Genomic DNA, 15,605 nt, shown 5'->3' with positions numbered 1-15,605 from the left:
TTGAAATCCAGTGAGATGCTGATGAGACACCAGGGCAAAAATAACACTTATTCCTGCCTTATGCAAACGACCGAGCTTCGCTTTCCTGGGACCCAAATTAGGCTACGGTCACACTGCGGGTGTTACTGCTCAATACAAATTTCTTTGTGTGAAATACATTTTTTTGCAACCTCAGATACTAGATTAAACTTTAAATAATCGTTCAAACACCTTTGACTTTAAGTGGTAGTTTATTTTTACGACTGTGTAGACTTTATTACCCTTGCGCAAGCTGGTCATAGGCTCTAGGACCCCCTTTCGAAAGGCAGCAATGGGGTCTTGCACACAGGAGCGCAGGGAGAGCATATTCTGGAGATGAGGTTCCTGGATCAGCAGCTCCCTGTATGGAGTGAGCTGTGGGGATCTGGCCAACAAGGCGGCAACACTGTGAACGAATTCTGGGACCAGGCAGGTGTATGTGTTGTCAGCCTGGCAGAAATGGTAAGCGACCACCTGTCAAAACAAAGATGTTAAAGATGTCGATGATGTCACCTCTCCAAAACAACTTACATAATATAAAATAATATTAACAGATATCTTACTCATTTACAAACATTTGTAAATGTTATATCCATCATTAGTTCATTGTTTATAAAGTGTTGTTAATGCTTTAGAAGCAGACAATATTATAAAGTGTTAACTTTTAATATTGCATTGAAAATTTCAGCCTGGGGACCAATAAATAATGACTTTTGAGAGACACCTTACATCACAAGCAGTATTATGAGTTCCCATGGTAACTCTTATTGAGGCTATGTTAGTAAATTTAGAAGCTTCCACGTCAACTTTGAGCTGTATACCCAAACGGTAGAATGAACAATGACTGCTTCAATCTTGCGTCCATAAAAAACAGCAACTGCAAACTGCTACTTAAAGTACAATGACAAAGTATTTTGTACTGCCCCCTCAGCTGAACCACATCATGTCTGTCCATACACACATAATGTAAACATCTTTCTGATAGGGGAAAATTACCCAAGGGAATTCTGCCTCCTTTATTTCGTCAGCACATGCAGCTCATTACTTGGAACACTATTTACTTGCTCTATTAAGTGAAATCCATACAGCGCTGATGTAAGGGTAGAAAAGGAGACTGCGTCGGGCAATATTGTCTCACAAATGTGCGAATATAAGCACTCGTGTGGTGTTGAAAAGTACCTTGTTGGCGAGGCATCTGGCAAGCTCTTTCCTCTGTGCTGTACCACCAGCAGCTCCTGTAACAGCACTCTGGTTGATCTGGGAATCATCAGCGCCTTGTTTGGAGGCAGTTTTTCGCTGCCTTTCCCCACCTGAATAGAGCACAAAGTGCCATTTAGAGTATTATTTATATATTAGACGAGGTCTCAAGTGTAAGTGCAGGTACAGTATGTTGAGAGCCCACTATAATTAAACTGTTGTAGTACAACTACATGTGGCCACACACATACTATTTTCTTTTTTGTTGTTGTCTTTAATGATAATAAGGACGCAATGTTATGTAGAGGTATACTATGTATTTTTTAGACAAATGATAATTGCAGTTGAGGCTGTGGAGTAAGGGGGAGGCAAAACATTTTTTTTCTTCCGAAGGGGCGGAAACAAAAATAATTAAGAAGCACTCTCCTGGTACGACGAGTGACATTAAAAAGTTGCAGTGATTAACATCTGGTGCTTAAGTGGCAGGTTCAGTCGTATACAGATGTCAACGAGTGCACCGTTTTGCCTCACTAGAAACAGTAGTCTTGTCAGCACTTTGAGGTGGATATCAAGGATCTTGTATAAATGCTCAAAGGCTTTCCACATTTCTGCAGTTAATTAGTACGTATTTAACCACGTGTGAAAAATGTGCAGTCCAACCACCTAAGACAACGGAACGGTAGTTGCAGAAGGGCCTTGGCTCCTAATGAAATGACAGACCAACTGCAAACATGTTGAAAATAAATCAAAATGACAACATACGTATAGTGCAGGTGTCCATGAATAATGCAGTGATGCTGAAAAACGAACACCGCTGTAGTTGTTATGCATTTGCACCGCATATCATCCAAACAGTGCTGTATATCTTTTCTTGCCACAAGAAAAATGGATGCAAGATATTTTTAAAACGGCTATATGGGCATCACAGAAAAGCAAAGGCCACAATACTGGATTAGGCTCCACATGCTCAAGTTAACAATGATTCAGTAGAAGAGCTACATGAAATACTGCAGTCATACTCGTTTTGTTGTTAGGTCAACAATTGTTTCTTTTTTTCATCTTTCACACCTTGATAAGCAATGATGTGAACCTTACATTTGGGAGAAGAGCTCGGGCTGTGAGGAATGCTGGGCCCTCCGTGTTGCGTGCGCATGCCGTGACAGCTGAGCGCCACCAACCGCCACATGATAGCCGTTTTGCCTGAGCCCGCGTTTCCCACGATGACGGCCCCTCTTCCCTCGCAGTTGCTGGTTTTCCTCAAAACCTCATCCAGTCGCGTGAAAAGCCAATCCCGACCAACAAAAGATGTTTCCGCACTGGTGCCGGGTACTTCGAACAGCAGCGGTTTCAGCGTGATGTCGGCTTGCTTGAAATGGCCCAATCTCCCTGGGCAAATTACGAGATGAGCAGAAAAGGCAAAAGTAGCTGCATGCTATATTGAAGCAGGTGCACAGGTAATTGGCTAAAAAAAATCTCAAAAGTAGTGCATATACATCTCCTTTATTTGTGTAAAAGTAAAATGTCAGTTATAGACAAAATATCCATTTTGATTAGCTACCTAGTATTGACTAAATGCAATCAAAACAACTGATTACAACTAACAAAATGCTGCAAGCTCACTGATTAAAATACATTTTAAATTAATGTGTTTTTTTGTTCAGATTGGGGAGGTCGGATGCTGGTGGGTGTCACTCTTGGACAAATCATTCTTCGAGCCGACAACATAAACTAATTTTCTCTTCACCCATTAACTCCGCTCTTCACCAATCAGGAGGGCACAATAAGTTAAAAAATTCCTTTGGGCAGTTCAAATAGCACTGTGTATTTTTTCAAATGTGAGCTACGACCAATTATATACAATAATGCCAAACAAAGAAAGCTAAGTTCGCAAACAATCAGCATCTCAAGTGGGTTTGACATTCCCGCTCTCTATTTGCATTATTTTTTTTTTTTTTTTATGTCAGGAGGTTGAAAACGTATCAAGGCTATTTTGAGAAGGATTAGATGTCACAGGTATCAGTTTTCAAAAGTAGGGAGTAAAAGTAAAGGGTGTCAGAAAGGCAAACTGCAGATACCTGCAAAACCCTCTTAAGTACAGGACCAAAGTAATTGTACTTCATCACTTGCCACTGCTGGAGATGACACAGCACAAAGCCACATTAACATTACGCTCACATCCCAAGGATATCAAATAAAATACCTTTGGAGTCTTCATTTGTGCGTCCAGGTGTGTTTAACTTGCGGATGGAGCCCTTGCACCTGCCAACCTGTTGGTTGTCCAGATAACTCAGATCTTCCAATCTAGTGGAACACGTTGCTGTCAAGAGAGTCATAATGAGAGGATCAAGGAAAGGCACAAACTGTATAAATGCAAAAGCTCATGCGTATAAGATTTATTGCTTGACTTCATTATTGTTCCCATGGAAACATGAGGAATCATCTTTGTTGCTGTAGCATGAGAAAGACTCAGTGACCTTACCTAGTCAGGAGGGAATAATATGCAAGTAACATCATGTCTTGTCATCCTGATTCGACACAAGTTTGGTGAAAATTTTCTTTACACCGTCATATTTCAACACATACAAAATCTCATTTTCAAGCATGGGCAATTTTTATGTCCATTGCTATGAGGTGTCATACTGATCATGCAGTGACCAGCATGAGAGAAGGTGAAGGTGAGAAGACCAAATTTAACACACCTCCCTGAGACCTTGTAATATTAAGTACTCACATCCATGACAGAGAAGAAGGGAAAATGGCTAACTGAACCCAATGTAGACAGTTTCACTCGGTCATGCACCCACTTTTGTTGCCTGAAGTTTAGATATGGCCATGTGTACAGTTATTTTGAAGAGCCATTAAACATTTACATTGGATATACACTGATTACTTAACATTGTGGCAAAAACCTGGATTGCTTTAGCCATTCTGGATTGCTTTAGCCACTGAATAATGAAATAAATCAATTGAATAAAGAACATGTTTAGAAGAGAAGCCGAGTTATTTACTCCCACGCCCGCCTTTGCCATCCACCCACTCATACATCTGAGTTTACAGGTCAGCCATGCTTTTCTTCTCTACAGTATTTAAGACATTTTTTGAGGTTTCACACTAAATGTTAACTAAATACAGTTAAATTATACATCTATCCATCTATCTATCTATCCATATAGCTATAGCTCTTATAAGAATATATTATTGTCAATCTTTTTTTTTTTTACTTGACCTCCATGTTAAACTAGCAGACATGTTAGACGATATGATTAGGTTGAACATTTTCATATTTCAATATACATACTATGTTTTATTCTCTTTTGTTTATCTGTCACTTTTATAGTTAATTTCAAGTCAGAGGTACAGTTTGAAGCAAGCAGATTTAGCTTATTATTTTGAGAAATACAACTAGTTTTCATTTCCTTCAATTTGGTGTGATACTATCGTTTCTCTTTTCTTGATAGTATGAGTGTAAAAACAGTGGGTACAGCTGTGTTTTTCAATCAGTTTAAAAGTTATTTAAATTGTTTTATACAGTTTCTATCACGGAATTTCACCTATCGCACTTGGGTTTGGAGTGATTAATGGCTGTTGACTGTATTCATATGCTGCATTTCTTTTGTTTGAGGAACCGTGTCTTTACGATTACAAATTGCCTCATACACTTATTGAGAGGGACACACTAAACCTTTGCAAATATTGAAGCTAATTTACATGTACTTTCATAATAATCTGTCATCAACAATGACTTCATGGGAATGCAGAGGATCACGTATCCAGGGGGAGAATGGAGGATGGAAACAACATCTTCAGCAAGAGGTGTGAACAGGAGAAACAGTGTGAAGGAGGTGTGGCGTGGGATGAGAAAGCTTGCTGGCTAAAGACTGCTTGGCCAAATTGCTGAGTGGACCACGAATGAGAGTGAAAGAGCCAGTGTGAGCAAGACAGAAAAAACATTTCTGTTTTCAAGCAGTTTGACAACAGCCCTGGTCACCCACAACAAGGTTGCCTCCCGTCTCATCACCTGCTGATGACAGTGTGACTGATTACCCGCCACCTCTTGTTGATCCTTCCCCGCATTTAAAGGTCAACTCAGCCCCTGCACCCATCAAACCTCATAACACAAGCACAGCAAGACACTTGAATCACGAGCAGGCAATGTGGCACCGGGTTGCTCTTCAATTGGAATTTGATGCTGCTGTCTGAAAAGGTAGAAAATTCGCTACTTGCTAAAGTTAACACAACTGGCCTCCAACACAATAAAATCCTTTTTTAGGGGATATGACTGGAACTATTACTGAATCCAATCACTCAATGGGCAGCCTTTATACAAAGCGATTTTACAATGCGGCCCCATTCACAGCAATGAAATTCACTTATGAAAAAGCATTTGAGCATTGATTCTGTTGCCTTGATCTGATACACTTCGTCCTCACCATGCACTTGTCAGATGAATGTGTCTTACTAGTCATGTTTTCTTCCTCACTGGAGCCCTCTACTACTGTATGATATTTCTGACAAGTTTAGCATGATACTAAAGTAAGACAACTATGTTACTAATGAGACAAAACCATCATACTATTAAGCCAAATATTTTCTACTCGTGAAAGCAAAGATTGTAAGTACATGAACTAGTACATAGTACGTGAATTTTAAGCCTGCTTAAGTTGTATTATTCTCTCTATCCTCACCAGCAAGAGACTGCGCACTAGTAGAATGACTAGGGTGCACTAACAGAAAGACTGTGTTGTATTGCAGCAATGTCCAATCACGATTTTTTACAAATCAGTAGTTGTGTAGGTTATGTGCCTTGCTGCAGGCTACTGCTAATGTTGGCCTCCGTCAACTCCCAAATCAAGTTACAAAAATATGTAATGCAATTAGGGCTGGAGTGTCTCCCTCAAAAACTCTAAAACGATCATGTCTCACTCAACGCCCACGAGTGCACATTATTCACAATCTATCTTTTAGACAGTACACATTATTTAATCCTTTGGACTACATTTATGTTGATATAATAATTATACTTGTATAACATGCACGTGGAGTGTATCTCTGAACTATTTTGAAAATTGTGTAAATCAAAACAATACCTAATACACAACACTAAACAACAAGCTACAAATAAGCAATTTGAGCAAAAAATACAATTCTAAAGCTAACTGGAAAAGAACCTGTAGTAAACGTAAACATATGCACTACCATCTGTTTCTATAGGAAAGCATTTGAGCGTTTACTCAATTTATTCAGAATCAAAAACATCCAGTTTAACCAAGGCTAAATTGAGCACGAGTAGGTCAAAAGTCTTCACAAGTATGCCCTCGTTGTTCTACTAGTGCGCTTAGCAGTGAGGACAAGTACATGGATCTTAAGGTGGATCTCAACGATAGCACATACGTAAATGCTCAACCAGATTTCCAAGCATGTCCACCCTGTCGCTTCTTGGTTTATAATGACAAGATCACTATGGGGAAAAAAGTCTGTTAAAACAAGACCACTGCTCATGACCTTTGACTTTAGCAAACCGCTCTCACCTTCAACAATGTCTTCCCCAATGCGCTGCTGCTGTTTTACATGCTGTACCGTATACATGCGTTTAGCCTCATTCCTGTATTGCAACTTATTCCAGCATTTTTCACAAGGGGACAATTACAGCTTTGTTTTAAATTTAGAATGATACACTATGTTCTCAACTTTCATGTGGAGCAAATATTAGCAGGCCCGGCCAGCACTGTGCAGCCCACTTTGTCTTTATTCTCAATTTCATCTCGACTGTCTAAATGAAAGCGCCAGCTGACAGAAGAAACTGGCAGGCTTTACTGTGAATCCACTCCTTGGGGAATCTTTTTTATACCCGCACCATGAAGCGCAAATGAACAGACATCTAAGAGAATGAGAAGAAGAAGAAGAGCCTTGTGCACCAACACTGATTACGACAGGAAAGGTAGGAGATTTAGTTTTATGACAGCCTCACGAAGCATTTCAAGTGCTCCACTCTCTGGTAGTCTCGCCGACATATGGCGCAAAGAGTCCTCACTCCCTGTATCATTAAATGAAAAGTTGGACCGTGCTATCTTAACCAGCTATCTGCTCATGTTTCCAGGGCTCACAGCTATAGTTCTCACTCCTCATTGCCATGGTGATCCCAATTTCATATTCTATATGTGTTTTCCAACCTTTATTGAGCTGAGGCTATATTCTATATACGTACAAATCCTTTGAACATGTAGAAGATAGCCTGTAGGTGGATGATGAAAAGAGAGAGTGCATTTTTATTTGCTTGAACACACTTTTGCAGGTGCAAACCTACCCGCCTGAGCATCCTCATACTTTTGTCTGACTTGTTTTTCTTTTGCTTAATATGTATAATCTTTCTTAGGCTGTTGTACTCTTTCACTGTTTCAGATTCCACATACATTTTCAAAGACCAAGAGGTGCATGTTTCTGCAGGAAGCTGTGCAAATGTGGTGGACACACAGATTAAAGATTTCACGATTTCCCTGAAAACGACCATCATCTTCGTGCGCAGGAAACCAGTAAGCCCATTTCCTAATTAAATGAGCTTTTCTGTGATGACCATGACTAATAGAACAATGCAAATGATGTACCTGCTACAGAATTTGGACGGGGCATGACCGAGGAGGAAGTGCTGTGTATGTGGTGCTGTGGGAGGGGTCTCTTGGGTGGCGGGGGTGTTCTGGGCTCCTTGATATCGGCTCTCACTGATGACTCCTCAGATTGGATGGTGGGATTACTCCGTTGGGGCCCAAGATGATTGTCTTCGCCCGTGTGGCCCATGACGATGACAATGCCCCCTGGGGCTTCGTCCGTAGTCAGATCCGAACTCGAGACGCTTCGTTCCTCATTCTCAGACGAACTCGTGATGGTCGCTGAAAACCACAAGAGGAAGTTTGGCATATGAACAAAAAGAATGAGAATAACTGCAACTTTTCAGCATTCATCCAACTATTCATGGCAACCACAGTTGGACAGACTGCACCATCAGCACACTGAGCGAAATAAACAATCTTTTTCTATTAAAATATCATCAATCAAAGTTTTTTGTCATTCATGATGCAGCCTTTGCCCTTTAGTATTTAACTATAAATACAGAGTCTATTTGGAGAAAAAAAGTGTCCTATTTTAGGAGCATCAGACCCATAAGCAAGAAAGACAGCAGTGTCCCAGTTTTGACAGCAGGGAGTTGAAGCCTTGAGGCTGAAGTGGCACAGGCAACACACAGAAACTGCGGGATAGGAGTACAAATTTCACAAGGACTTGCAGCTAAGTGGCGGTTCTTGTCTGCATCACCTAAAGACCTGCTAAAAGGCAACTAGGCTGATAATCACTAAGTATAGTAAAACTCTGTTTATCACACCAGATGTTTCAGACCCACTTTATTTGATCATTTAAGAATTTAAACTCATTAAAACATGTGAACTTCCAGTGGGAGTTTACTGTAAAACTAACACATAAAACAAAAGTTCAACACAAAACACCAAAATGTCCAACCAAAAAATTTATTTTATTTTAGTCTTGTAACTTAATATCATGTGAAACGACATAGATAGATAGAGGCAAAGATGTGACACCAATTCTAAACTCAAATTCCTTTTCAAGATAGCAATTGCTTAAAAATCGTGACATAGTGGGGGTTCACGTACATATCTTGTCAACATTAAAATTGAGAAAATCTCACCTATAATTCCACTGTCCTTGCTCTCCAGGGTGGAGGAGGGGCTTTGAGAAGGTGGGCCGAGGCTGCTGCCAGCAACCAGTACAGCGGGAGAGCATTGGGTGGGGCTGCGAACGGGGCTGGAGAGCGCCCCACTAGTGCTGAGGCAGGAGCCACCACCGTGTGGTGACGGCGAGGGCAAGGGCAAAGGATGGCACACATTACTGCCACTTAAGGTGGAAGAGGGGCTCTCAGAACAAAGAGAGGCAGTGCTGCAAGTCAATGTGGAGCTGGGGCTCCCTCCCTGAGCGGGAGTAGGGCCCTGAAAAAGAAAAGAGACACTCATGTAAGTCAGTCAGGGCAACTCACAATCGATTTTCTCTGTGGCACTGTTTGCCTTTCGCCTCATTCTATGGAAACCAGCATGAAAATTTTTTTGACCTCACTAGTATGACTTCAGCGCATTGATGGAATGTTTAACAGTAAAATGACCTTCTCGCGAGTCACTACGCATGCAACTTTTGGCTTACTAGAGTGAAATTGTTACTACAAATTTTATTTTAGCATTTATTTGATATCCAATTTAAGGTCCATGTAGTAGTAAAGGATTTATCGTCACCTGTAGGACAACTTTTGCATACAAGTAGGCAGCTACATGTCACTCGTAAGGCAAAACTATGCACTAGTGGCCAACTGTGTGCTGCTAGTAGCCCTACTGACACAAACTCAAACGTTTTCACTGCGACTGTCATTTTCCCTATCATTTCAGAAGGACAGCTGGTTAGATTCTCAAATGAATCCTGCACTGTTGACATTCACCACTTGCAGAAACACTCACTCGACACACACTGCTGTTCAAGATGGAAAATATCCTCACGGAGATGGATATTTTTCACAGATGAAAGGATACATTTAGGCACAGAAAATCCAATGAAGACTTCATGTGGATGATAGTGATAGCATTACAGACCTACTGTATTCTGTACAAAGTTAAAAAATGAGGAACTAAAGATGAAGAATCAACAGTAGACTATCAACAGTAGAATAGTATTAACTAGACCAGTGTTTCCCAACCTTTTTTCATTCCCGGCACACCTTTTCATTAGAAAAAATCTCGAGGCACACCACCAACAAAAATCTGTTAAATGTTACACCAGCTTCTATATTAAAATCAGTTATATTACAACAAAAGATGTAAAGTTCTATTCCTATATATGTATGGAGAGTCGAATAATTGAATAAAAATAAATACTAAATATTCTTTAAATTGTATTTCTTTTGTAAATGAAAGTGGCAGTTTTTGAAAAAAGGTTTTAGACAGTGTAAGGAATAAACTATTGAAAGTGATTGTGATCAAAATCCAAAAGAATCAATATGGCTTTGTTTACTGTTTTTGACTAGCTCTATAAAATATTGCAACATTAAGAACAAAGTCACTTTTAAAGACGCTCTGCTGTTCTGACAGCGGCTGAGTGGCGATCACAGTCGAGGTGTCTCAACTTGACTGTGTATTTTACGTCAGTGTCACTGTTAGTAAAAGCACACAGCAACTAGTGATGTGCATTCCAGTTCTTTTAAGTGAACTGAATCTTTAGAATCAGTTCATTCAAAAGATTCGTTCAAAGGAATCTGCCCCATATAACCATTTTAACTATTTGCTTGTGAGCTGCTCCATAAAACCATATGTGGTGTGAGCGAGGGCTCTATGGTGTAGTAGTTAGCGCGCTGGACTCTCTCCCCAGCGACCCGGGTTCAAATCCCAGTGAGACCTAAATTATTTTATCATAGATAAATTTCCAACACAGTTGCTCGTGTGATGCCCCATATAACCATTATAACTATTTGCTTGTGAGCTGATCCATAAAACCATACATATTCCAGATAGCTTAAGCGAGGTTTCGATAGTGTAGTGGACAGTGCTCTGGACTCTCACCCCAGCGACCCGGGTTCAAATCCCAATGAAACCTAAAGTCTTTTATCAAAGAAATATTTGCAACACAGTTCCTCGTGTGCTACCCCATTTAACCATTGTAACTATTTGCTTGTGAGCTGATCCATAAAACCATATATATTCCATGCAACGCAAGCGAGGCTTCCATAGTGTAGTGGTTAGTGCTCTAGACTGTCACCCCAGCGACGTGGGTTCAAATCCCATTGGGACTGCAAATCTTTTATCATAGAAAATTTGCAAAACAGTTGCTTGTCTGCTACCCCATTTAACCATTGTAACTATTTGCTTGTGAGCTGATCCATAAAACCATATATATTCCATGCAACGCAAGCGAGGCTTCCATAGTGTAGTGGTTAGTGCTCTGGACTCTCACCCCAGCGACCTGAGTTCAAATCCCATCGGGACTAAAAATGTTTTATCATAGAAAATTAGACCTAGGGTTAGGGTCAGAGCTAAGGTTAGGGTTAGATTTAGGGTTAGGGTTAAAGCTAGGGTGAGAGCTAGGGTTAGGGTTATGGTTAGAGCTAGGGCTAGGGTTAGTGTTAGGTTTAGAGCTAGGGTTAGGGTTAGAGCTAAGGTTAGGGTTAGTGTTAGGGTTAGAGCGAGGGTTAGGGTTAGAGCTAAGGTTAGGGTTAGAGCTAGAGTTAGGTTTAGGGTTAGGGTTAGAGCTAGGGTTAGGGTTAGAGTTACAGCTAGGGTTAGGGTTAGGGTTAGAGCTAGGGTTAGGTTTAGAGCTAGGGTTAGGGTTAGGGTTAGGGCTAGGATTAGTGTTAAGGTTAGAGCTAGGGTTAGGGTTAGAACTAGGGTTAGGGCTAGAGTTGGTGTTAGGTTTAGAGCTAGGGTTAGGGTTAGAGCTAAGGTTAGGGTTCGTGTTAGGGTTATAGCGAGGGTTAGGGTTAGACATAGGGTTAGGGTTAGGGCTAAGGTTAGGGTTAGGGTTAGAGCTAAGGTTATGGTTAGGGTTACAGCTAGGGTTAGGGTTAGAGCTAGGGTTAGGGTTAGAGTTACAGCTAGGGTTAGGGTTAGAGCTAGGGTTAGGGTTAGGATTAGAGCTAGGGTTAGGATTAGAGCCAGGGTTAGGGTTAGAGCTAGGGTTAGGGTTAGGTTTAGAGCTAGGGTTAGAGCTAGGGTTAGGGTTAGTGTTAGAGCTTGGGTTAGAGTTAGAGCTAGGGTTAGGATTAGAGCTAGGGTTAGGGTTAGAGCTAGGGTTAGTGTTAGGGTTAGAGCCAGGGTTAGTGTTAGAGCTCGGGTTAGGGTTAGAGCTAGGGTTAGGTTTAGAGCTAGGGTTAGGGTTAGGGTTAGAGCTAGGATTAGTGTTAAGGGTAGAGGTAGGGTTACGGTTAGGGTTAGAGCTAGGGTTAAGGTTAGGTTTAGGCTTAGAGTTAGAGCTAGGGTCCATAAAACCATATATATTCCATACAATCTGAGGAAGGGTTCCAGTGTAGTGGTTCGTGCTTGTGAGCTGCTCCATAAAACCATATGTAGGGGTTCTATAGTGTAGTAGTTAGCGTGCTGGACTCTCACCCCGGCGACCTGGGTTCAAATCCCAGTGAGAACTAAAACATTTTATCAAAGAAATATTTGCAACACAGTTGCTCGTCTGCTGCCCCATATAACCATTATAACTATTTGCTTGTGAGCTGATCCATAAAACCATACATATTCCAGATAGCGTAAGCGAGGTTTCCATAGTGTAGTGGACAGTGCTCTGGACTCTCACCCCAGCGACCCGGGTTCAAATCCCAATGAAACCTAAAGTCTTTTATCAAAGAAATATTTGCAACACAGTTCCTCGTGTGCTAGCCCATTTAACCATTGTAAATATTTGCTTGTGAGCTGCTCCATAAAACCATATATATTCCATGCACTGTAAGCGAGGGTTCCATAGTGTATTGGTTAGTGCTCTGGACTCTCCCTCCAGCGACCCGGGTTCAAATCCCATTGGGACCTAAAACATTTTATCATAGGGAAAAAGCTAAGTGAAAGTGAAAAGTGCCACACCCGCCCTCACCCCCACCTCCTAATTCACTGTTTGATCTGTGACGTCACTTGGACACTTCATTAGGTACACCGCCATTTTCAAGTGTACCAATAACAGGCCACTTTATTAGGGAAATATCATGGTCAAAGGTCACAGGTGTCAAGCTCTAGTCCTTGGGGCCGCATTAACGAAGAAATCTTGGAAAACATGTTGGAATGCGGCCCTGAGGACTAGAGCTTGACACCTGTGACCTTTGACTATAATATTTCCCTAATAAAGTGTGTACCTAATGGAGAGTCCATGTGATTCCCTCGTTAAGTGCACCTGCGTGAAAAGTTTTAGCTCCTGCAGAACGTGAAAATAACCAAAAACTTTTCACGCAGGTGCACTTAACGAGGGACTCTTGGAAAACATGTTGGAACGCGGCCCAGAGGACTAAAGCTTGACACCTGTGACCTTTGACCATGATATTTCCCTAATAAAGTGGCCTGTTATTAGGTACACTTGAAAATGGCGGTGTACCTAATGGAGTGTCCATGTGATTCCCTCGTTAAGTGCACCTGCGTGAAAAGTTTTAGCTCCTGCAGAACGTGAAAGGAGCTAAAACTTATCACACAGGTGCACTTAACGAGGGAATCTTGGAAAACATGTTGGAATGCGGCCCTGAGAACTAGAGCTTGACGCCTGTGACTTTGGACCATGGTATTTCCCAAATAAAGTGGCCTTTTATTAGGTACACTTGAAAATGGCAGTGTACCTAATGGAGTGTCCAAGTGACGTCACAGATCAAACAGCCAATCAAGAGGTGGGGATGAGGGCGGGTGTGGCACTTTTCACTTTCACTTAAACTTTTTCCCTACGATAAAATATTTGAGGTCTCAATGGGATTTGAACCCCGGTCACTGGGGTGAGAGTTCAGAATACTAACCACTACACTATGGAACCCTCGCTAAAGTTGCATGGAATATATATGGTTTTATGGAGCAGCTCACCAGCAAGTAGTTATAATGGTTACATGGGGCAGCACACAAGCAACTGTTTTGCAAATTTTTCTATGATAAAATAACTTTGATCTCACTGGGATTTGAACCCAGCTCACCGGGGTGAGAGTACAGAGGACTAACCACTACACTATGGAAACCTCGCTTACACTGCATGGAATATATATGGTTTTATAGATCAGCTCACAAGAAAATAGTTAAAATGGTTATATGGGGCACCACACGAGCAACTGTGTTGCAAATGTTTCAATGATAAAATATTTTAAGTTTCACTTGGATTTGAACCCAGGTTGCTGTGGTGAGATTCCAGAGCACTAACCACTACACTATGGAACCCTCGCTCACATTGCATGGAATACATATGGTTTTATGGACCCTAGTGGCTGACCAGGCCTTGCACTAACTGACCTGTGGTTTGGCGATCCTGTTTACAATCCGCTCGGTATTTAATGTTGGACAATTTCCCACGGCACAGCTGAACATCTCTCACGGCACACCAGTGTGACGCGGCACACTGGTTGGGAAACACTGAACTAGACTAGACTAGACTAGACTAGACTAGACTAGGCTTTGTTTTTTTTGTTTTGGTTTTTATTCCATTTTGAATCATTTCCCTGGGGAGAATAACAAAAAGTATCAAATTAATGTAAAACAATAAAAACCTGAAACATTAGGACCAAGGCTAAAAACATTCATCATGGCTTTTTTTGTAGTTCGGGGTTTAATCAGTCGACAAGTGAAGAATATAACATATTTCGAGAAGCATGAAATAGCAGTAGAGTAGTCTAAAAATAAATAGAATAACATAGGCTGCAGGTGTTGGTTCTACTAAATGGTCAGTTTTACAACGTGCCTTTATGTGTTCCTTGCATCATTACACACCAAAAAACACACTGAGATAGTTTTGTTAGTAAATCGTGCTCACGGGAAAAATAGGCTTGCTCATAATATTTTTATCTTGCTGGTTTGATCAAAACGCACTTGGGGTCTTCTATCACTGATGCAACATTTATGCAATGCAGGGAGTGAAGAGAAATGAAGCGGCTCGCTGATGTTCCTATTATACCGGAGCCTAATCTATCTTAGCCAGCGCAGGACAAGCCACATTCTTCATATGATCCCTGCTATCTGGGTGAAATTGACTGGATCTGGAGCTCAGGTGGTGGAATGAGGCTGGCTAAATGGGCCAAGTCACAGAGATGGCGCCACAAGCACATTCAATAATTCTCGGACACGGAGTGGGACACAAACAACAGTCACATGAGCTATGCTATTGAAACCCTTTTGAGCATTTATTCCATATCCTTGATATTCACCTTTGGGTATTAACACGCTCTTTGTCCTCACAAATAAAACAAAAATGCACTAAATCACAGTAGTCAACTAGTGCAGAGTTTTGCATCATTAGTAGTAGTAGTCCTGCTAATATGCCAAAGGTGTTCTACTAGTGAAGAGAGCGTGTACTAGTGTGTGGAACTTCAAGTGGATAGCAAAGATATCAAACAAATGTTCAAACAATATTCTTTACTAATTCTTTATTAATGTCTACATATGAGTATGCTCTTTGTCCTCACTACTAAGACAATTCAGTCCATTAATAATGCAATTAGGGTGTACTAGTAAGGCTGTGTCTTAATAGTATCTTTTTCCCACTATTGCGTGACATGATTGCACTTTTTTTTTGACAACATTGGCATACTATTAGGACAACTACATTTTTTTTCAAGTCTCATAGCCATTATTTATTACACTGCATAAGCAGGCCACATAAAATAAAGTTGGCAGGTC

At 41.0% G+C, this 15,605-nt stretch overlaps 1 protein-coding gene across 1 annotated transcript in view; it reads right to left on the bottom strand.

Annotated features, from left to right (window-relative positions):
- LOC148400415 (protein TANC1-like) overlaps nt 1–15,605 on the bottom strand; it is a 42,077-nt gene that overhangs the window by 20,219 nt on the left and 6,253 nt on the right. The window contains exons 6-11 of the mRNA XM_088370907.1: nt 8,909–9,206; nt 7,818–8,099; nt 3,416–3,532; nt 2,311–2,601; nt 1,198–1,328; nt 261–492 (exon numbers count right to left, since the gene is read on the bottom strand). Of these exons, the coding sequence (XP_088227033.1) occupies nt 261–492; nt 1,198–1,328; nt 2,311–2,601; nt 3,416–3,532; nt 7,818–8,099; nt 8,909–9,206 (1,351 nt within the window). The remainder of the gene's footprint in view (nt 1–260; nt 493–1,197; nt 1,329–2,310; nt 2,602–3,415; nt 3,533–7,817; nt 8,100–8,908; nt 9,207–15,605) is intronic.

The sequence above is a fragment of the Syngnathus floridae genome, chromosome 3 (genome assembly GCF_059516105.1).
Source record: "Syngnathus floridae isolate MCC-2025c chromosome 3, RoL_Sflo_1.0, whole genome shotgun sequence".
Classification (NCBI taxonomy): Eukaryota; Metazoa; Chordata; class Actinopteri; order Syngnathiformes; family Syngnathidae; genus Syngnathus; species Syngnathus floridae.
Note: the sequence above shows the minus strand (reverse complement) of the source record. Positions and strands in the feature narration are given on the sequence as shown.